General features: G+C 36.4%; 2 protein-coding genes and 1 pseudogene across 5 annotated transcripts in view; 1 reads left to right on the forward strand and 2 right to left on the reverse strand.

Moving 5' to 3' along the window:
• LOC306866905 (SNF-related serine/threonine-protein kinase-like) overlaps window positions 1-6,604 on the reverse strand; it is a 29,734-nt gene extending 23,130 nt beyond the window's left edge. The window contains exon 1 of one of the 2 annotated variants that reach the window (XM_079412337.1): window positions 6,355-6,604. The gene's annotated coding sequence lies outside the window, so the exon portion shown is untranslated. Of the gene's footprint in view, window positions 1-2,891; window positions 3,125-6,354 lie in introns of those variants that run through there. The other variant, XM_079412336.1, reaches the window with a different exon arrangement.
• LOC306866908 (putative D-lactate dehydrogenase, mitochondrial) lies at window positions 6,043-11,991 on the forward strand (annotated as a pseudogene). Its single transcript has 11 exons — window positions 6,043-6,120; window positions 6,415-6,514; window positions 7,142-7,279; window positions 7,489-7,621; window positions 7,830-7,976; window positions 8,055-8,254; window positions 8,750-9,050; window positions 9,458-9,476; window positions 9,918-9,986; window positions 10,072-10,183; window positions 11,826-11,991. The product of its transcript is annotated as a putative D-lactate dehydrogenase, mitochondrial (transcript).
• Window positions 11,992-12,538: 547 nt separating this feature from the next.
• The window catches only part of LOC306866911 (E3 ubiquitin-protein ligase znrf1), a 35,801-nt gene continuing 24,487 nt past the window's right edge, over window positions 12,539-23,852 (reverse strand). The window contains exons 3-5 of one of the 2 annotated variants that reach the window (XM_079412341.1): window positions 17,786-17,891; window positions 16,905-17,001; window positions 12,539-14,260 (exon numbers count right to left, since the gene is read on the reverse strand). In XM_079412341.1, the coding sequence (XP_079268467.1) occupies window positions 16,944-17,001; window positions 17,786-17,891 (164 nt within the window). In that variant the 3' untranslated portion in view covers window positions 12,539-14,260; window positions 16,905-16,943. Of the gene's footprint in view, window positions 14,261-16,904; window positions 17,002-17,785; window positions 17,892-22,002; window positions 22,234-23,852 lie in introns of those variants that run through there. The other variant, XM_079412342.1, reaches the window with a different exon arrangement.

Here is a 23,852-nt window from a genome sequence, read left to right on the forward strand (position 1 = left end):
ACCATTGAGCTTACATTTTGCACACGAGATGGCTTTCTGTGAATTAGTAGCTAAAAGTTAAAAGCTCATCTTAAAAAAAAAAAAAAAAAATTTCACATTTATTATTATTTTATTTGTTATATCCTCCTGAGACCCCCCCCCCCCCCCCCAAAAAAAGCTTTGTGAATTTAGTATTTTTTCATGTCATTACATTGTTTAGAGCATTAGAAAAAAAAAAAAAAATTTACATTTTTGAAAAATTATATTTTATTAATATTTTTTTCTATGTCCTCTGTAGAGGACACTAGGACTAAGTTTTTCTAAAAATAAAATGGCATGAATAGACATCAAAAAGGCAAAAAAAAAAGGATTTTTAAAAAAATCAATACATTTTTAGGTTTCAGGATTTTTTTCTTCTAAACTTTGTTTAAGGATGATTCTCAACTATGTTATAAAATATATAATTGGCCAGATTTTCATAATAATATCTAATATTTCATAACAAAATAGATATATCATGTATTTTCCTATTCAATTGTAATGTCTCCCAAAATGCATAATAAACATCATTTTAGTCCTGGTGTCCTCCACAGTGGACATGTATGAAATGATGTCCTGTTTCATAACAGGAAGTCATATTTGAATTTGAAAACCTATAACATTTTCCTGAGATGTTGCTTTATGACAAACAATTAGAAAATTATTCAGATTTAAATGACAATTACAAAATATAATCATATTTCCGTAAGGATGTAAAATGTTTCACTAAATTAAATTCAGCCATCTTTAAAGACCGAGGAGAGGGTGTGGTCATGGTGAAACTTCCAATCATTTAGTATCTCTGTAAAGCCCTGAATGTGCTCTGTACAGGACATCCAGACTTACAACTGTGACATGTGAGGTCTCAGAGAAATTCACTAAAATAGAATGTCCACTACAGAGGCAAAAACTCCATAGCTGGGTCTCAGGAGGATATAGCCTAATTATGATGAAAATTATTTATGAAAAACAATTTTCTTAACTAATATTTGTGGACAGTGCTTAGAATATTGCATTTAGTTTTGCATTTAATTCTCTAATAGCGAACTCTACTGAAAAAAATTGCAAGTCAAGTCTATAGTGCGCTATTTGTTGCTGATGCAGAATGTTACAAGTTTGTCTCTTATTAGGTTACATGGCTAACAGGATGCTATCTTAGAAGGTAGCTGTCTATATAAGCAGTAGAGAGTGAGGTTGCTTTATTTTAGTACAAAGCCCATGTGATGACTTTATTATACGCTCTTTTTATTACTTGTCTTTCGCTTTCCACTCAGTTTTAAATTTTAAAACTAAACCCTTAAACTTAACCCACAAAAATCACAGCCAATTGGAAGAAATTTGGTCTCTATAATGTAGGTGAAACTTGATCAAGGTGACCTGCGCTCCCCTCTTGTCATGATTCCCTCAGGCATGCCTTGTGATAGAGCTGATGTGTCTTAGGATACTGTGACACACACACGCACACGTCTTCTCCTTTTTAATCTGAGGCACAAAAGAGTCACTATGAAACCCACAAACTTGGTAGTCTGCCAGCACACGCACACACCATATTCTTGCACATATGCCCACACACTTGCATGTGCACACAAACAAACACACTGCTGAGTCTAGGACTTTGGCTGCATGCTATATATATCTACACACATCAAGTATTTACAGTGATACATGGAAGACCATATAGATAACGGTCTAATGGCTTTACCCAGAATCCTTTGGATCGTATTACTAAGAAGTTCACCTAGTATTCCATTTAAATTCCACAAAACCTCTCAGTTCAACAATATATATATATACTACAATTTTACATATTTCTAGCTCATGAAATACTTCTGAAATAATGAAAATGCTAATGAATGAAATGTGTGCGTGTATCATGAATGTATTATTATATTTCGATATTTCATGAACTAGAAATACATGTATTATAGCTAATATTTAATAATAATATAATAAATGGAATTTTAATTATACATTTAAATACTTCATGAGATAGAAATATATAGAACTATATGTATTTTAGCACATAAAATTTATCAAATATATAATGCATATTTTACATGCATATTAAAATGATTAAAAATATGTAATGAACTGTAAATATACAATTAATATTTCATGAGCTATGAAATGCTCTTTGTGAGTGAAAAGTTAAAGAAATGTACAAATTACCTTAAAATTCACTAAAATGTCCGTGACCACAGTTACACTATTTTCTATTTTGATGTATTTTATTGGAATGGCAAATCTTTGTACATTCGTATTACCAAAGCATTTGCAGTTTCGCTGCATGCAATCAACTTGTAAAACAAAAACAGACATACTAAATTAATAATATTAAAAAAAAACAATTGAACCCTTTCTGGTTTTCTATTCTTGTCTCTGTCTCTTTGTCTTGTTTTCTTTCTCTTACCTGCTGTGTGCCATGCTGTCAGATGCCCCTGGATGTCTCCAGGACTAGGACTACACAGAGCGGAGGATAGGGTGACTTCCATACTGAGTGTGTGTGAAGGAGAGAGAGAACCGAAATGCAGGCCAGCACAATGCAATGCCTCTGACCCAATGTTTGTCTACTAGCCACTCTAACTCGCCTTTATCATTCACTCTCTCCAATAACAAAAATAACCTACCAACTATATAAAATTACACATTTCAAACAATAACTACATACATAAAATAATTAAAATGATCATTATGAACCATAACACAAACAATAACATCAAACTATTACACTCTGGCACGCTTTCAATAATCCCAAATGAAACTCAGTGGGATTAAACCCTGCATTTTACATCCTACATATAAAGCACTAAGGACGACATCAGTATTCGATTCAACAAATAAACCAAACGCATTTGTATTCTATAATAACTTACCATATAAAGTGGTACGCAGCGTTTCAGGCGTCTATATGTAAACGAGCATCCGTTGGAAATATTCTCAGCTTCCCTCGCGTATTTTTCTGGAGGCTACACAAAAAAATTCGCTCCCTAACGTCCGCTCACTGTTGTTTTTATCAATAAATGATGCCCGCTGTCCGACCAGGAGGCATGTAGTGGTGCGCGCGTCGCTCCGCAGTGCTCTAGCGCTCGAGCGCTCTCCCTCCTCTGACGTCAATGCATTCCAGCTTGAGTGAGCGAGGGAGAGAGAGTTGAGACTGGGCCACATGAAATGTTTCTGAAGTCTCAAGAACACTATTATACAACTGGCTATAATTAGGTGAAGGGACTGAATAAAAAAAAAAGCACTCGGACTGACATTCCGCTCATTTATGTGAGGTCTGGCTCACTTTAATGGCAGAATGTATATGCAAATAAGCTGACTCACGTTTGCAGTCTGAACATTCTCGGAATGCCTGTAATGAACATGTAGGATGCAACTGAAGAATGAAATAGTTTTTGTTAAACGTACAGTAAAATATGGCTGTTGCAAGTTAGTCAAACTATAAAATGTGAAAAAATGCTGTTGGGCGTCCCGAGTTCGAATCCCTACTCGAGGTCTTTTCTCAATCCCGCCGCCTCTCCCACTTCACTGCCTGTCAGTTCTGATCTGTCTTATCCAAAGACAAAAATGTCAACAAAAAAAAGAAACAAAAAAAGAAGAAAAGAAAGCTGTTCTTACTAATAATCAGTGAACCCCTAACATTTATTACTGTTTCCACAAAAATATTACGCAGCACAACCATTTTCAGTACTGGCAATAATAATAAATACGTATTGAACACTAAGCGTATTATAGAATGATTTCTGAAAGTAATGGAGTAATGATGCAGTTTTGCATCACAGAAATCAAAATGTATAAAAGTAGAAAATAGTCATTTTAAATTGTAATGATATTTCTCTGTCTTTACTTTGTTTTTGAACAAATAAATACAGCCTTGATGAGCATACAAAAATATTAAAAAACAAACCCACACTTATGTAGGCTAGTGTATCTAAACAAAATATAAACAAATGTGATGATTTGTGGAATTCTGTCAGTTCCCATTTCTACATATACATGTCTTCATATTTTTCATGTAAAACAGCAAAATATTACATTATAATTAAATTCTCTATAAACAAGGCATTTCATAGTTTTTACTTATACTTTACTATGAAAAACATTTTCTGTAAGGTGACTTACAGTTAACTCATTTTATTCGCTAAAATTAGTAGCATTTTTACAGTGCAGATTTATGGAGCTTTACAGAAAACTCATCAGGTCACTATGTTTTCCCTGTGCACTTCTTAGAAGTACATGCCAACTTTGTAATACAACGAAGTTTAAAGCTTCAATAACAGCATCTGAATGGGGTTTTATGAGGTCAGAGGAGTATATTAAAAGATTTTAAGGGGGAAACAAGAGGTTCATTTGGGAATTACTACTAGGCCTATTATTTTTATATCGCTGTGGTGTCTGGGACTGCTGACATAGAATCAGTCTCAACAGGCCATGAAGGTTAACAGTGGCAAATATAGGCTACAAGCCAGAACAGAGGACATTCTTAAGATTCCAGCAGACTGGGGCAATTGATCAAGATTCCATTCATTCTCTCACTTCCTTTTTACGCTGTAGCTGACTGAGTGACTGACATCCTCAAAACACTGGCGTCAAGGAGACCGTGGTGTCATCAAAACACCAAGTGCAGTGAATTGCCTTTAAACAATCAGAAAATTACCTACTTATAACGAATAACACAAGCCCTTCCGATAACCCGGTTTTGTAAGCTAAAAAATACTTGCATTGTTCATCTCTTCATATTTACTACGTCAAGAACAAGCGTCGGTCAGACCACATCCATGAGGGTTTTATTAGAAACAGGTTTGACGATGATCAAGCTGGAAGTTCTTTGCAATGAGTGTACGCTTTCATCTGTGTTAGTCAACACAGGCACAATGTAACTATTAAGAGGAGAGAAAGACAGACTCTCCCCATGGGGAACAAATGACGCTCGTACATGGAGAACACACTGGTTTCTATGGGAACCAATGGCGTAACTTGTCAGCTCCATCTACGCAGGTAGCAAAGCCCACCGGATCTTCTTCTAGACTTGCATATGAGGGTACATTAATAAACATAAATTCAAAAGCACACTGACAAATTAATAAAGTTCAACTGAACTGATTTAGCTCAACCTTACAGTACCTGGGGGCATTTCTAAATTGAAATACATGGTTACTCTTGTACAAATTCATCATGTGGGTATGATTATGGATTTATATTACCTGTCAAAAGGTAGGTTCAAACAATGACAACATCCCACGTGGCCTATTTTTGTAAATGTTATTGCATAAGCGAGGGAAAAAAATCTTCACAAGTTCAAAATTGAGTCTAATTTCAAAGCTAATTATAGTCTTCTTAAGTCTTGGGACGTGTTTTCAATTTTTATTTGTTTGTGATGGTGCAACATGATTAGTTTTATATTGGAAGACAAAAGCAGAAGCAGTTATTGTTTAAACCATTGTAGAATAAGCATCAAAATAAAATAAACTGTGGGAAATTCCTAAGAAATATGTATCTGTATTTGATCATTTCATTTTTGGAATTACTGGGTGCATGAAGCTGATGTCTACTGTGTGATGTAGTACTGCCACCTTGTGGCTAATCGAATAACTTTTAAACTATGCAAAAATGCAACTGTTATATAGTACTGTCGCATGTACAGTACTTTATCATGTCTGAAAACATAACAGAACATTCCTGAGACTAAAAAATAAACGTATTCTCTAACGAATCTATGATAAAGTATAGCTTATGAATATGAATTACGTTAGGTTAATGTTCCTGAAGCATCAAGTCAAGCTAATTAATATTCATACATATTCGGTCTTTCAGCAAATCAGATCAACGTACTGAGCGAACGTCACGTTAAACAATTAATATTTATAAGCTAAGCGAATTCCTAATCTAGGGGCGGGGCTTGAGGTTCAGACCAAGCGTGACGCCAAAATACTGATCCGGAAGAAAATTTATATAAACTCTTAACAACTGGCGCTATGTATAAAAGCTTGGTTATTTCATAACGGATTTTATGAGCAGTTGAAAATGACATTGTTCAGGCTACGCTTCACTTCTCCACGGCTGCCGTTTATTTGCGGGGGGTGCAGGACATATTCTGCTCAAGTCTGGGATCATTCTTGTTCATTGTTACATAATTCTTAGAAATAGAATGAAGACGTGGTCACCAAGGGCTACAGTCTGTCTACGCGGATAAAGTACAAGACATAAAAATATTCACACGAAATATTCTCCCTTCAAAATTACAATAATAAAAAATATATTATTTAAAATAATTTACAAATATTAAAAAATGAAAAATACATTTAAGTAAATATTAAAAATTAATGATAAACTTACGTGTTACCAGAGAGTCATGCAGGTAAACATTCTGTATATTTGTCGCATTGTTCATTCTAGACTGGAGCCGTCGAGCGGGTTATTCCAGCATTTCGCTCTGTGGGGTGTCTGTGGACTCGGCTGTCAGAGAACAGCACGGCAGGGATGAGTCTGTGCACAGGTGAGATTTCACTGCCATACCTGTGTCACCTGCCTCTTAATATGCAAACAGTGCAGCAGTAGCTCCGCCTACAGTTACAAATAAACGACTGCAGCGTCTGAGTCCAAGTATAGGTCTCTGCAGCAAAGTAATGGGAGTTACCAGATCGGGGCGTTTTTAGACCATGTGTCCTGATTGGCTGACGTCATAGTGATGGTAGGTTTAGGGGTGGGGTTAGGTAAGGGGGATCATTTTGTTTGTATGATTGAGAAACTCCCAGCAGTTTGAAAACACCCACAAATTCAGAAACGCCCTCTTTTACTCTGCAGAGACCTCAATCTCGCTGAGTCAGTCATTAAAAGCAGTAAGTAAAATATTAAATCGACCATCTAGTGAGTCCATTCAGTATTCACGAGGAACTTCATTTTCACCACTTCTCATTTCTCCCAGACACAAATAATCATCCACAGCAATGATATTCAGGCACAATCAATCAATCAATCAATCATCAGTATTTCACAACCAGCCAATCAACTCAAAATACATTTTCCATTAAAATAAATAAATAAGAATACAAATGCAATACATTACATTTTAATATGATTTGCATGTTATTTATATATTCATGGTATTTTGTCTTGCTGTCAGATGCCGACCACCAGATGTGGTTGTGTTTCCTCGATCTCAGAGGTCAGTGCCCTTGCCAAAATTTGCCACCACCACCAACTACCCATGATCCCGTTTGGCACAGGGACAGGTCTGGAGGGAGGTGTTGGTGCTCTGAAGGTTTGTCCAGTTGAGAAGAATAGATACAAAAATTTGACAGTGCCAGAGTCAGATTTCAGGCCTAATCTTCATTAGAGGAACAATAAGTATTTTCAACCATATTTTTCTGAACAGTTTTCTTCAATAAACATCCATCCATGTGTGCTTATATAGAAATAATAATAAAAAAAGTTGACATTTGACATTTGTGTACTGTGTGTGTTTCTTAGGTTGGAGTGTGTTTCAGTCTGAGAAAGATAAACCAGGTTCTCGATCTTCACCAAGAGGATTTTGATGTGACGGTGGAGCCAGGTGTACCTGCGAATTCATACCTGCGTGACACTGGCCTCTGGTTTCCCGTCGGTCAGTCAAATTCTTGTGTATTATGAGTATTAATCAATAACAATTAATAAAACTATATAGCCATATTTAAAAAAATAATAAAAAGACAAAAGCAACCAAATGTCTGGTACTAAAATTACCATTCAATAATAAATAATAATTCAAGCCTATTAATTGTTTAATTTTGCCATATGTTATATTATTGGAAATGATTAATGTATTTCCACAGATCCAGGTGCCGACGCATCTCTCTGTGGCATGGCTGCAACTAGTGCATCAGGCACCAATGCAGTCCGCTATTGAACGCCCTGAACCTGGAGGTGGTTCAAGCAGATGGAACGGTCCTCTACACAGCAGGGAAGGGCCGTCGTCCAAGGTATAACTGCAAAATTACAATCAAGGTATATTTTAAATTAAATCTTTTGTTGTCTACATTCATACAACATCCTTTCAGAAAAACATCTGCCGGTTACAACCTAACAAACCTTTTTGTGGGCTCGGAGGGAACTTTGGGTATTATTACCAAAGCCACGCTTCGGTTGTTCGGTATTCCTGAAAGTATGGTATCGGCTGTGTGCTCCTTTCCATCCATCCAGTCAGCTGTGGACAGCACCGTTCAGATCCTGCAAGCTGGAGTGCCCATTGCCCGTATCGGTGAGCATTGTTTGAAGCACATGGTCACAATGTGCTTAGTTTGCTGCCTCTATTGGCATTAACGTAACAAAAGAACACTTGGTCTCCTGTGTTGTGAAGTTGTAAAGTCACAGACTGTGGCACTCAAAACTACATGCATGCCTAGCTGTGCGATTTAGTGCTGGACTTTCATTCTAATCTATTCACTGAAGCCTTCTGCAATACCATAAACATTAATTCAGTAGGAAACACCATCCTTTATTCATAGTCAACACCAAACGCAGTCAAGGGTTTAATGAATTGCTTGGTTCTCAGAACCGCAATGTGTTTCTACTTTTGCAGTCCACTCAGGGAAAAATATTCCACCAGTAGCTCCATCCAATTTATGGGTAATCGGGCATGACCGCTCTCTTAGATTTTTAAATCGAGGCTGAACTGAGGCATCGATTTTTAAGCCTTGGCTTTCTACACACAAAGGCTTCACAAGACTTAATCGTTGATACGTTCCATTTGCAGAGTTCTTGGACGACGTGAAGATAAACGCATGCAATCGCTTCAACAACCTGTCCTATGCGGTCACTCCCACCCTCTTTCTGGAGTTCCACGGGAGCTCCAAAAGCATGGAAGAGCAAGTGTCCATCACATGCAAAACAATGTCATCTGGAAAGCATCATTTTCTGTGTGTTCAGAGGACATCACGCAGGATAATGGAGGCTCAGATTTCGCCTGGGCAGAAGATGAGGAGACCCGCGGCCGGATATGGAAAGCCCGTCATGATGCGTGGTACGCTGCCCTGGCCCTGAGGCCTGGATGTAAGGTGGGAACTCTCACAACAACATGATTCTGACTCAGACAAGTGCAACTGATCTTCTTGTAACTTAGAATATACACCTTACAGACTTTTTATTATCTTGATGCAATTATAATTATGCTTTTGAGCTTAATTTTTGTGCTGTTGTGCATAGTGCAGTATAAAAATAATAACTGTTATCAAAGAAGTTTCTTAAACACTGCCACTGGTCAACCAAACAGATAGTCACGCCCCCAAACTCACGCCATTGGTTGAGCCATCGTTGGTGTGCTAGGCTGGTCGGAATGCCCAAACAAAACACATTTTTATTAAGGAAAACTGGCCAACAAACTGCTTAATTAAAGTTGTGAATGAATTTAAAGTTGTAATAGGCCAAGGTATTTTTAACATTTAAAAAAAATTACATTTCCCAGGCATATTCTACATATTTGAGTGCTCTCAACTACGTCATGTTACAGTGAAGACTGAAGAACATTTAATTAGCAAAAATGTACTAAAAGTTGTATAATAACAACTATATTATAATTTACTAAGATAATATAATAATAATTACAATATACATAATATATTTTATTTCTTATTCCAGTCAGTCTGTTCATACAGTGTATTGCTTAAAAATCTTGACTGTTTCAAACAGGTTTCCCAAACATTCTGCCATAGGTTAGCATAACCAATAGCCCCGCCCCAAACTCAAACCATTGGCTGAACCAGTTGCTATGCTGGGTTGGTCAGAATGCTCAAGCAAACAGAGCAATTTTATAAAAGCACCACACAGCCACAGTTATAAACTATTTAGAGAAAGCAGCTTACAAATAGCTTTTTATGAATATTAAGTTAGTAAAGTAGAACACATTCAGAAGAATTTTCTTACAGGCATATTCTCACGACTGCCTCAGATTATAGTGGAGACAAAAGAAGATCTAATCAGAAACAATATTACCGGTAGCTTACCAAGTTTGATTTTCTCATTTAGTGTTGAGAACTGCTTTTAACTGCTGATATAATGTTTAAATTTTTCCTACTGTAGGTCCTATTGCAGGTCATGTGGGTGATGGAAACTTCCATTGTTTAATAGTACTGGATCCCAATGACCCAGACGAGGTGCAAAGGGTTCACTCCTTCACTGAGAGACTAGGCAGGTACTTCTATTTAATTCCTTTCAGCATTTTCGCTTCCTTACAATGATCTTTTGAGGCGGCTGAGAGGGACTGGCTGCAGTTGTGTACATCATCAGTTTTGTTTTGTGCAGCAATCAATACCAGGATTATTTCTCAAAGTGTCTTCTGCCATTTGGAGAGCGTTTATTGACAATGACAGACATAGAGGGTCTAGAGTCTGGCTTTGAAAACAAGCACAAATAATAAAGGTCCTACCTGCCTTCAGTCATTATGGGTAAAGTAGCAGTCTCTGTCGGATACAATGGACGAGTGATCGGCGCTGACCAGCGGCCAAAGAGAAGACAAACGTTGCAATCTCATTTGCTTCAACGAAACCTGGCTGACTTGATGCTCAAGAGTTCTTCCTGATTGGAGCAAATGGAGTTGGACATGCCCTTTTACTGAATGACAGACATGATGTGACTGTAAAAGCACAATTCTGCAAAAACTGTAGCTATATTAATTGCCAAAGGAGGTGAATACTCTGAAAGGAGAAGAAATGTTATTGAGATGAACTTGTGTGGAAACTTAAGCAGAACAATGTGAAGAAATTGATTTCAGGCTCGCTACCTGAAAATATAGAGGAACTTGACCAGGCCTAGTTGTATAAATCTGTTCAATCAATTCAGCTTCAATACCATTCTGCCTGTTAAAGGAAAGTGCTGGGTTCAAGTAAAGGCTGGAAACTGGGCATCGTACACTAAACGACTGAGGACTTAAAATCATTCCGAACACAAGAATCTAAATGAAAAACAATGTCTTTTTAAAATCTTATCAAAAGATTAAACATGCTTGTTTTTCTCAGACTGGATGGAATTGTTGTCTCAAGCTAAAACAATTCGGAGTCTGTGCCCATCATAAACAGCGTTGGGGTAACGCATTATAAATTACGCTAGTTATGTAATCAGATTCCTTTTTCAAATAAGTAACACAACTTACTATGTTTTCTCATTTATTCACTGATATTTAATAACACAATTAGTTACTTTTCAAGGAGTAACACAATATTGTAATGCATTACTCTTAAAAGTGACTTTCCCCAACACGGATCATAAACTATGCAGTTTCCTCTGTCAACTCCCAACTGCCCAGCACTTTCGGCAACTAGGATCAGTTCCTCCAGACTGCAAATTTGGGCAAAAATGGCATGTTCCATCTTATCGCATTTGGTCAATTTCACTTTACAAAAATAATTCAGACTTGTCCTATTGCAGCAAAAATTGTAGTTAGAGTATACGAGGTGTACCTTGTCATGTCGAACAGTGGGAACCTGCATGAACAAGATGAGTAGGAGTTGGATTTCGGCTGTGCCAGGGAGCCCCCAAGAATAGTCTTCATCATTCAGTTGGAGAATGTGGAGGTGGAAACACCTGGCAATATGAATTGGACTGGACAGACAGCTTTTTCCTGAGGAAACTTTGGTCTTTCAGTGGTTGCAGGGTGCTAAACTTGTTCTTCCAGTCTGCCAGCCACACTGAGGTCTTTTGGGGCAACAATGCCAGATCTAGCGATTCCAAGATCAAACTGATCAAAATGGCCAGATGTGTTACTGGTTCCAACCTATTTATTGCCAGTAACAATTACAGTGGATGAATTCATTCTCTTGTTGTCTTTCTCTATGCAGGAGGGCACTGGCGATGGACGGAACTTGTACTGGTGAACAGGGAATTGGTCTAGGAAAGAGGGCCCTGCTCAGAGAAGAGGTCGGTCCATTGGCCATAGAGGTTATGCAGGGCCTCAAGGCCACTCTGGACCCCAAAAATCTCATGAATCCTGGAAAGGTGTTGTAATTAATGTAAACCAACACAGAACACTGAAGAAAATACTCTGCACTAGGCTTTCTAATCACTAGATGTCAGGAGAATGAGGTATGAGAATGAGGCTTAGACTAGAGTATTTACAAAATCTGCTCATACAAAACAATTTTTGTGAAACGTGCATGTGATTTAAGCTCCTTGTGTAATTATTAAGGAAAAAATAATTTCTTATTTAGTATTATTGTGAATGCACAGTATTAATGTACAGGTCTGAAGTTTCTAAGAGCCTTGAAAAAGTATTATTCCGTCCTTTAATTTAGTTTTTCCACGGCAATCTCACAGCACTTTGAAATATGAATTAATGTGAAATTATTGTGCCTTGGCAAACTTGTTTAGTTGGGCCATTTTCCCTTCTACATTTCTGTGAATATATTTATTTATATGGATATATTTGCTTCAAAAAACAGAATCTGTGAAGCAGAACTCAAAACAAGCTAAATGTGACGCAGAAAACAGATTTTAATAAACTGAAAATAATGTCTCTTGTTCTTTCTTAAGTGATTTGTTTTTTTATTTATTTGACCATTTTTGTGTATTTGCAGTGGACTTAAAAGAAAGCAACATCTGATCTTATTTCATCTTGTTTTAATTATATGTATGATCATCATCATTATTACTCGTCCCACAGATTGCACATCAAAATCATCAGACACTTAGTTTGTACCTCCTAAAAACAGGCATCCGTTCATGTCCCTGGAAAAAAAGAAAAGAAAAACATACAAAATAACAGACAAAAATAAGAAAAGGATGGGTTTCGAGAGTGCTGAGTCACTTTCTGCAGCCCATGCTGCACAAGATAGTACTACGCTACCTGACTCTGTTTTTATTATTTGTTTGATTTGTTTTACACGGGGAGGCGAAATTGTTATCCACTGTTTTGATGGATGGTGTTTGTATGCCCTCATTTACAGGCACAAAGCAGAAAAAACTCTGAAAATGCTCTATTTCTATCCAACACAAAAAGTAATAGGTTGTCAAATATTTCCTTGCAGTTATTTTTTTCTACCTTGTTCATTTTACTCCTTTTTTATTTTTTTTTTACAATTTCAGCAACATTATTTTCTAACAGTGCTTGCTGTTTATACAGTAGACAGAGGCATCCTGAAGGTTAAATAGATTTCTTGTGAGGTTTCTCACAGATTTTTCAAAAATAAAAAGTAAATGCAGATCATAGAAATGATCTTGTAATAGATTCACACCAGTATATCTGGGCTTTACATACAGTAGTGAAGCAACATTAGCTTACCAGACGCAATCTGGTCAGTCACATACAGAAAACATGGGAGGATGGACAGAAGCCGAAATCACACACACATACACACACACACAGAATACGTACTCAAAGCTTTTACAGGGAAACTGTCCGAATATTATGGTCAGCGCTTCATAATAACTGCCCAAAAAAATTGCAGATGAAACTAGGAAAATAGCTTTGAGCTTCTTATCGTTTCAGAATCCGTAGGGGAAAGACATCTATCGTGAATTGTAAACATTTGAAGACAGACCGAGAGTGTATCTTTCTCTCTGTTTATGACCGTAAACCCCCATCCCAACACACATGCTGATGTCTTGGACTTCCTCTGGCACTAACAGGAAACACAATTTACACATTTCCCTGCCTGTGGACACATGCACACACAGAATAAGCAAATCTACGTCCACCGGCTGTCCAAAACATCACTACAGAGTGAACTGCGCACACAAAACTCCTCCCACGAACCAGGTGTGAAACCCCGCCCCCTGCCACACCCCTCTAATCAGCATTGTTTGATTGACAGGACAGGTATGGCCTCTGGATTGGTTTGCAAAGCATGGTCTACTTCCTACTTATTTACTGCATATAACCCCGCCCCTTGTGTTGCCCCACCCCCTCTTTCCCATCTCCTTCAGTCTGATTACATACACAAGGAGAGAGGACCGGGTCAGAATGCAGACTGAACACACACGCCGATAAGAACACAGAGTATGTAGAGCGAGACGTTTTCTAAAGCCAGAGATCCGGTGTTGGTGCTTTTGCCGTGAAGGGGGCAGTTAGCAGTTTAGCAGTCTCTAGCACAGTGGGCAGGAGATTGTGGGATTCTGCAGGTGGTAATGATGGTGTTGGCTGGATGAACGCTTATATTTGGTTCAGTTTTGCAATGACACATTTCTATTTCGGTATGTTTCGATCGAATTGGTTGTTAGATTGATTTATTTGGTTATTTTTGTGTCAGGATATCCAGGTTTAGGTCCATAAAGTGCCCTACAGTGAGAGAAAAAGAGACAAAGATGGAATATGAGAGTCATACTGAGCCCGAGGGTGTTTTCACACTTGGTTTATGTCAGGGGTCTCGGGAAGTGATCTAAGCATGGTTTGCTGTAAGTCAGCTGTGTGGGTGACGTATAAAGTGCATTTATATATAGAAACACAAGCATGTTTAAGGTTTAAGTTTGAAGTCTTTACCCGACCACCTTTCAATACCATGTCAACTACAGAAAAAAATAATACACTAAAATAAAACACTAGTAGAGTGGTCTTAAATCTAGATCTTTGTTAATGTAATTTTTTTCGGGTCTATAAAGTGCCCTGAAGTGAGCGGAAAAGAGACAAAGAAGAAATATGAGTTATAATAAGCCTGTGGGTGTTTTCACACTTGGTTTATGTCAAGGGTCTCGGAAAGTAGTCTGAGAATGGTTTGCTTTAAGTCAGTGGTGTGGATGAAGTATAATGCACATTTAAACATAGAAACTCAAATTGAAAGCTTTAACCAGATTGCTTTTCAAAACTGGACCAATCAATATTTAGCCTATAAAAATAATAATGGTATTGTATTATATATGCAATATCTAACTTAATACTACTAGTAATACTACTAATAAATAAATGAATAAATAATAACTTGATTACTTAAAGAGATAGTTCACCCAAAAATGAAAATTATGTTATTAATTACTCCCCCTAATGTTGTTCCAAACCCGTAAGACCTTTGTTTATCTTCGGAACACAATTTAAGATATTTTTTATTAAATTTGAGAGCTTTCTGACCCTGCATAGACAGCAACACAACTGACACGTTCAAGGCCCAGAAAGGTAGTGAGGACATTGTTAAAATAGTCCATGTGACATCAGTGGTTCAAAATAACGACTTTATTCAACAATTCGAAGACGAACGAAGGTCTTAAGGCCTTTCCACACTGAGCGCGAAAAAGCTAAACGAATTTCGGACATGATGACGCGCTGGAATAAAACAACAGCTTCCTATGGATGCTTTCACATAAACCGCGAACATTCGCGCACCGAAAATGCGAATGTTTTTTTTTCGTCCAGTTCGACGAATCTTTTCAGTTTCGCAAAGCAAAAACGGGCCGTCCAGTAAGATTTGAGCTAGGATAACGTGACCGGAGCAACCGCTGTTGCACAAAAGGGTGAGAATGGTGGCGCTGTTTTGAAAACCAGTGTAAACAAACAATGAAGAAGAGTATCCTGGATAAGAGAGTGGATGCTGAGTTCTTGTTATCGTTGGTACTTGAGAACAGATTTATTCTCACATGTTCTTCATACAGAATAACATTTCTAATAATTCTCCACTGAATCATGTGATAGGTAAAGCACAGTCCGTTTTCTTCCACGTGCGTTCACTCTCTAAATCTTACATATTTAAAAAAATATAAATAAATTGAGTGAAATATTTTTCTACACACGAAATATGAAAGCAATAGACATGATTATGACGATATATTTTCTGTATGTGTTTTGTATGCAGCTCATGGTATTTTTTATTGCAATAAAGGATGTTTATGACAAATATTAGCAGTGTAGCTTTATTAAGCAGAAAAAAATAGTGCATGTGTCTGCTTATTATAGAATCAAAATCAACTATAAATCACAATCGGAAGTTATTACAAGCACTCGATGATGGTTTAAAGTGGGTAAGCAAATACATTAATAATTAAATACATTTTCAAGTGTAGTTTGATGCTAATTGTACTTCTAATTATATTTTCGGATGTAGCCTATTCTTGTAAGCATTATAGATAGTTTGTTTCTGGTGTAGAACCAAACTTTGTTTATCTTAATTTAGATGTTAAATCCACATACGGGCCACATATCTGAGGAAAGATACATCGTTGGTCTGCGCCCCCTAGTGTGCAGGCGTGGATTTAGCATAAGGTGAATATTCGTTTCGCGCTCGGTGTGAAAGCAATGTTCGCCGGCGATTCGCCTCGCTTTTTCGCATCGCGCTCAGTGTGGAAAGGCCTTTACGCGTTTGGAATTAGTAATTAATAACAACATTTTCATTTTTGGGTGATCTATCCCTTTAAGTACTATTGTTAACAATAATAATAATAATAGAGAGTTGTCTGAATTCTAGATGTTTGTGAAAGTGCAATTTTTTAGAGGACAGTAGTTAGAGTAAAAACTTGCATTTGCATATTTGGATATTATTATAACATTAATAATAATTGTATATTATTGAAATAATCTGGGTTCTAGACTTTCAGATACATGGATATTTTTAGAGGACTTAATTGTGATAAAAAGTGCCTAATTTGCATAAAAGTATTAATAATAATAACTACAACAACAAAAGTGGTGTTCTAGAGCTTCGTGGCCACAATTTTAATTATAAAGGTGATACTTTCACATTTATTGCATGTTTAAAAATGCTAAGTGTACAGGCGTGTTGACGATAAAACCTGTCAAAAAAAACAAAACTATTTAGCTATTTTGGAAATTGCTTTTTATTGTCTGTTTAAAAGTGGTGCACTGAAGTAATGAGATAATGGCGCTAATTACTGTTTGATAAAGTCAAAGTCAAAAATTCCAGTACAAAATGATTGACAAAATATCAGATTTTTGAGACACATGTTGGCATGTAGGTGAATATTTGTGTGATGGTGTTCACCTTTCTCAGTGGTAGCAGAAGTACTGTAGATGATGGAGGTCAGTCTGAAGGATGTTCAGGGCAGGAGCGGTTGATCTCAAACCAGGAGTCTATACAGCTATTTACATCAGAAAAACACAATTTCACAAATAAAAACACACACAAAAGGATTTTCACAGTGTCCGAAACAGCCACAATGAATTCTAGCATTAAATTATTTTGCTGTCCTCGCTAAAAGTGCAGAAAATGACTAAATTACAGCCAACATATTAGATGTTAATATACAGCTATGTAAAGCAGAATTCTGGACCGGATATAAAAATCATGCAAGCAAATGTCACAAATGTCTTGCCGGTTGCAGCTGCTTAGGCCAAAACTATTACGATTAACTTAGAAGTGATAGGATTTATCGGTTGTCACTTTGTGCCTCGCCTGGTTAGAACTGAACGTATAACTTTTTTGTGGAAAATTAGTTTGATTGTGTTTCAACATCTGAAAACATCTCAAGTGTGAGCTGCAAGAGAACGTCAGCAAGCCAATCGGTTCACTTAAAAGTGCTATTCAATACCCAGAAGCCTCCTGCTGAGACACCATATACGGACATTAAATGCCAATCACATAGTTACATAATCACATAATTATATATAGGATATGACAAGGTTTGTGTTTCATGCTCAGTATAAAATGTAGAATGTAAATTCTCAGGCAATTTGACAGCTGAGACTGTCGTTTATTGGACTGGCTAAAAGCTGTAACATTTCTAGTCAGAATGACACAGGGTTGGACACAAGGAGGTTTGTCATTATCACAAGCAATTTACCAGCACTGGTGCTGATTAAAAAGACATTAACAATAGAAAAATGGGTGATCTGAGGAAAATGTATTGTTGCTGTCCATCTCACCTTTTGTGATAGATACAGAGGCACGGCAGTCTAGCGATGGTGTCTCCCTGCTGTAGCTCCTCGAGACATATTACACATTCTCCTGCGTCTCTTGACAACACGTCATCTATAACACACACACACAGACACACACACACTCAAAATGAGCACACGATGCAAACCCAAAATACTGATGAATAAACACTACTGTTCAAAACATTTGGGGTCAGTAAGATATTTCAAAATAAATTCATATTTTTATTCAGGAAGGGTACATTAAATGTATTAAAATGTGACATTTAGACATTTATACTGTTACAAACTAATTATTTTGTTAAATTTTTATAATATTTCATTTTCAAATAAATGCTGTTCTTTTGAATACTCCATTTATCAAAGAATCCTGAAAAAAAAAAAAAAAATCATGGTTTTCGCACAAATATTGACCGTTTTCAACACTGATAATAAATAAATGTTTCTTGAGCAGCAAATCAGCATATTAGATGATTACTGGACTGGAGTAATGATGCTGAAAATTCAGCATTGCCATAACATAAATTACATTTTAAAATATATTAAAATAGAAAAATATTGTTTTAAATTGAAATAAAAAACATGACTGTTTTTACTGTAATTTTGATTAAATAAATGCAGGCTTGGTGGGCATATTTTTCAAAAGCATTTACATTTTTTTTTTTTACCAATCCTTACTTTTTTTTTGCCTAAGAAAACTATATGCAGGGTCATCGGACAAGGGTTAATAGTGGAATTGAGTAACAGGGGCCCTTGGCGAGAGGAGGGGCCCATAATAAAATACTGATTATTATAATTAATATGATTGATGGAGGAGTTGTGTTTTGAGGGGCCCACTTCCTTGGTTTGCTATGCTAATGACTATATGCAAATACATTTATAAATAAATGAATACAAATTATGTGTAAATAAACATTTGTATAATAAGTATATAAAAAGAAATATTAGATATATGTAACTTTTTACAAAAGTCTTTTTTTAAATGTAGATTCCCCTTGGACCACACGGACCCCATTTGAGAACTACATAAAATTCGAGTAAAATTTTACATGGTTTTCAAATGGGGTTTATTTACACTTCATTTATATTCATTTATTAATAACCATATTTCCATATGGTTTTCTTACAACCCCTTTAAAAACACCAACTACTATTCAAAACTATAATTTGGAGTTGGAAAGATTTTTAAAAAATGTTTTTGAAAGTCTCTTATAAAGTGAAAGTGAAAGTGACTTTATACTCACCTAAATTAAATTAATCAGATTAAAAATGCATATGCGGTATGAGCTTTTGTAGCATATAGATCTCATTTGAAAACTCGTGTTTTATCATATTTTTGTCCATTTTATAAAATCATTGTAAACTGACTTTAACACATGAGCCTTGTGTTATTTGCAGCACAATTGTGGTACCAACAATCACAACTTGTGTCTGATTGGGACGTTTGATACTGCAGATTCATGAAAACGGCTTGTTTGCCAGCAGGGGGCAGCGGTGAGTAAAGACGCATGAAATGCAGTTTACAGCGTTCCTCCACTTTCTCACTCACAGTAATGGCTGGTTAAGTGAGGTGGGTTGGCAGTTAGCATAACTAGTAGTTAAAGACAGTTACTCATGCTTCATTGCTGTGTGTATGTTTGTGGTGGAGAGACGACGACGAGGTGTGAACTAATTGTCTCCTAATAGCTTAAGGGCAACGACCAACATGATTTGACTTGCATGCCCATACCAGCATAATGACTCTCTCTCTCTCTCTCTCTCACACACACACACACACACACACACACACACACACACGCACACCGTTCTTAGCCTTTTTTTTTAGTTTCCAGTAAAAGTCTACTTCACAGGAAATGTGCCAGAAAACTAAAAAGACCACTTCCTTTCGTATAACGTGTGCAGCTTCCTCTGGAAACACCTGTGTGTGTGTTTCTGTATGTGTAAAGGTGAGGAGTGTGGTACAGAAGGTTAAAGAATCATGACAGGATAAACGCAGGATGTTGATTGAGAGTTAACCCAGTTTACCAGAATGCTTTGGGATGAATCTCACACTACAGAGGTGCGAAACCACCTCAAAGACGTGTCACAAATTTGTTTGTGCTGTTTCTTCCTGAATAGTTTAGTTTTTTATTCAGGTTTCTATTTCAGTTTAGGTTTAATGAACAATAACAAAATAACTTTTTTGGCCAACCATCTGCATTGCTGAAAAAGTGACGCAGGGCACCTGAGGTAAAGATGGGGAGATGAAGCTCCATTGTTTTGTGTGCAGGGAGCAGGCAGACAGGACAAGAGATAGATTGCAGTTTAGAGAGGATGTGATGGAGGGAGAGAGAACGACACGAGGTGGAAAGCAAGAAGAGGTGATCTGGGAAAAACAGGAGATGATGGCAGGAATGAATAGAGAACAGACGGCAGACATATGCTCCAAATACAAATCAGCTTAGTGAGGCGACGCAGTATGAGAAACTGGGGGCAATTGTAACATGCTACATTTCTTCAAAGTTAGCTTGAAATTAAACTTAAATATGTTAAGTGTGGTATATATATATATATATATATATATATATATATATATATATATCTATATATATATATATATATATATATATATATATATATACAGTGCCCTCCAAAAGTATTGGAACAGTAAAGACAAAATTGCTCTGTTGGCTGTGGAGTCAAGACATTTACAAATATGATTAAAAGATGAATATGAGACAAAACTACAGAATGTCACATTTTATTATTGGGTGATTCAACACATAGAGGTTTTTCCAGCTAAGAATATTAAAGAATATAGAGTATATTAAAAGCAGGGAATGTGTCGTATCAGTTATATCCATTACTTCTGTATTCTGAATCTTGCATTCGATGATGACACACACAAACCAGGATGAAGATGAGGGAGCTGACTTTGAGAGAAAAGCAAGCAATTTGGATGCTAAAAGAAAAGAGGAAGTCAATTAGAGCTATAGCAAAAACAAAGGGCATGGAGAAATCAAGAGTTTGGAAACCACCAGCAACCAACAACTACCTGATCGGCTGAGAAAACAACAGTAGTTGATGACAGACAAATCATAAAAGCTGTGAAAATGAATCCTAAAAGACGTGTCTGTAAAATCACCAACAACTTCCAGAAAGCTGGGGTGATGCTCTGATAATCTACTGTCCTCAGGAGACTTTGACACAGAATTACAGATGCTACAAAGCAAACCTCTGACCAGCACCAAAAATAGAAAGGCAAGATTAGAGTTTGCAAAAAAGCACAAAGGTGAGCCAGAAGAGTTTTGGAACTGTGTTTATGAACCGATGAGACAAAGATGAACCTTTATCTAAGTGATGGGAAAGCAAAAATGTGGAGAAAAAAAGGGAAGTGCAATGATCCCAAGCATACAGCCTCATCTGTAAAGCATGGTGGAGGTGGTGTCATGGCATGGGCATGTATGGCTGCCTCTGGAACAGGTCCTCTCAACTTAACTGATGACTTATGTATGATGACAGTAGCAGAATGAATTTGGAAGGGTAGAAACCCACCTTGCCTACCAATATTCAAGAAAATGCCACCAGATTCATTGGGAAGTGCTTCATATTGCATCAGGACAATGACCCAAAACACTCCGCCAGTTCAGTCAAGGAATTTATAAGAAAGTCTTAGATTGCCCAAGTCAATCTCCAGATTTAAATCTGATTAAACATGAATTTCACCAGCTGGAGAGGAGAGTAAAGGCAGAAACTCCTCAAAACAAGCAACAATTGGAATTGGCTGCATTAAAGGCTGGGAAAAGTATTTCAAAGGTTGAGACCAAGAGTCTGGTGATGTCTATGGGTCACAGACTCACTGCTGTGATTGTGCGCAAGGGATCTGCAACTAAATAATAGCTTTTAATCTTTTATATCTGCCTTACGTTCAGCTGTCCCAATACTTATGCTCACATCTATGAGTGAGATGAACTCTAAAAGTGCTGTTCTTTTTATTTGGTAAAACATGTATGTGTTGAAACGGCTAATAATAAAATGTGACATTCTGTAGTTTTGTCTCATATTCATCTTTTAATCATATTAGCAAATGTCTTGACTCCACAGCCAACAGAGCAATTTTGCCTTTACTGTTCCAATACATTTGGAGGGCACTGTATATATTATGGACCAGCATGCTTCGGCCTGCACGCCAGCTGCTACCACGATGAGAAGAAGAACCACCTAGTCTCGTTACATCATTTTATTCTTTTACTTTAGTTTCTTTTCTTTCCGTTGAGTTTCATGTTCAAAAGTTAAGTTTGCCGCAAAGTCCAGTTCGACTGCACCCGCTTCAAACTTCAACTAGCATCTGACTCTGGAACCATCTCCAGTCAACGCCCAACGATTGGCTTCCCAAGACATCACTACAAACGACCGCTGAACTGTCAGCCAATCAGCAACCTCGGGAAACCCCCTTTCTGCAATGACAAAAGGGAATCCTTTAACACAAAGGCAACGCAAGCAAGTAACTTCCAGATTTTTGCTGAGCTGGTGCATTTAATATAAATTTTAGCCTCATTGAGAAATTCAATGCGAGGGTTAATTAAGTGATTGATGGTTGTTCAGGTCTATGCAAAAGCACATATTGCTGTAAACTTGGGATTTCACATTTTCATTCTCTTAAACTCATCCTTTCCTCACTCTCTCTCTTTCTGCAAACTGTGAATGCGTGTGTTCATGTGTTAGATTAGTTTATGTCTTAGGCTTATATAAATACAGTTTGATTTATATTGAAAAGAGAAGTATCTTGTGTTTTGTGCTCACGAGTTAATGTCTTAAACTGCTGATCTTGTTACTGTACTATTTAATAGTGTTTTCACTATATTTTGGATTTTAATATCCAGTGCAGAGTTGATGTTATATGGCTTGTTCAGTGAATCGCTGCCGACTCAGTGATCAGCCGTGAAACAGTGATTCTGTTCAAATTCCCTATAAAATCATAAATTATTCCAATTAGGAATTTAATCATATAATTAAATTCCTAATTGACCGGTTTCCCTTTAAATGACATATTACCTTACATGCTCATCAAGGCTGCATTTATTTGATCAAAAATACAGTAAAACAGCAATATTGTGAAATATTATTATAATTTAAAATAACTGTTTTCTATTTTAATATATTTTAACTAAGATATCAATTATTTCAGAGATGAAAAAGCTGAATTTTCAGCTTCATTACTCCAGTGTCACATGATCCTTCTAAAATGCTGATTTGTGGCTCAAGAAACATGTATTATTTATTATTATCGATGTTGAAAACAGTTTTGCTGATTAAAAATAATGTGTGGAAACTTGATTAAAAAAATAAATAAATAAATTTGATGACTAGAAAGTTCAAAAGAGCAGCATTTATTTGAAATGGAAACATTTTGTAACATTATAAATGTCTTTACTGCCACTTTTGATCAATTTAATGCATTTTGACTGAATAAAAGGATTAATTAAAAAACAAATCGTACTGACCTGGGCTGCGCTTTCCAAAAGCATCGTAAACCTAAGTTGATCATTGCTCCATTAATGAAGATAGTTCTACGATCAACTTAGGCTTACGATGCTTTTGGGAAATGAAGCCCAGATCTTATTGTATATTATAATTAAAAGTATTTAATAAAAGTTTAATAATCAAATAATTATAATGTACTTGAAATAATAATTAAATGTCCCACTTAGATTTAGGCTTTATTATTTTTTACAAAATAAATATAAAAACATAAACATACAAAAAATAACACAAAGGATAAAACTATTTAGTAATACTTAATTTTGGCTCTTATTTAAGATAAAATTGGCAAATATTTTCAAATGTTACAATTCCCTTTAGCCCCATTACATAACAATTGCAACACTCTTTAACAATCTTTTATTTAATTCAGTAATATTATATTTCTCATTATAATGCTTAAGTATTAATAGTACAGTTACTTTTTGGCATATAAATGTGTCTTCTATTAGATATATAATACATAGATGTGTAGTTGTTTGACAGTGAAGAAGTAATTTATGTAAAATATTGCAACTATTCTAGCTCCCCAAAA

Source organism: Barbus barbus (genome assembly GCF_936440315.1).
Source record: "Barbus barbus genome assembly, chromosome: 48".
Taxonomy (NCBI): Eukaryota; Metazoa; Chordata; class Actinopteri; order Cypriniformes; family Cyprinidae; genus Barbus; species Barbus barbus.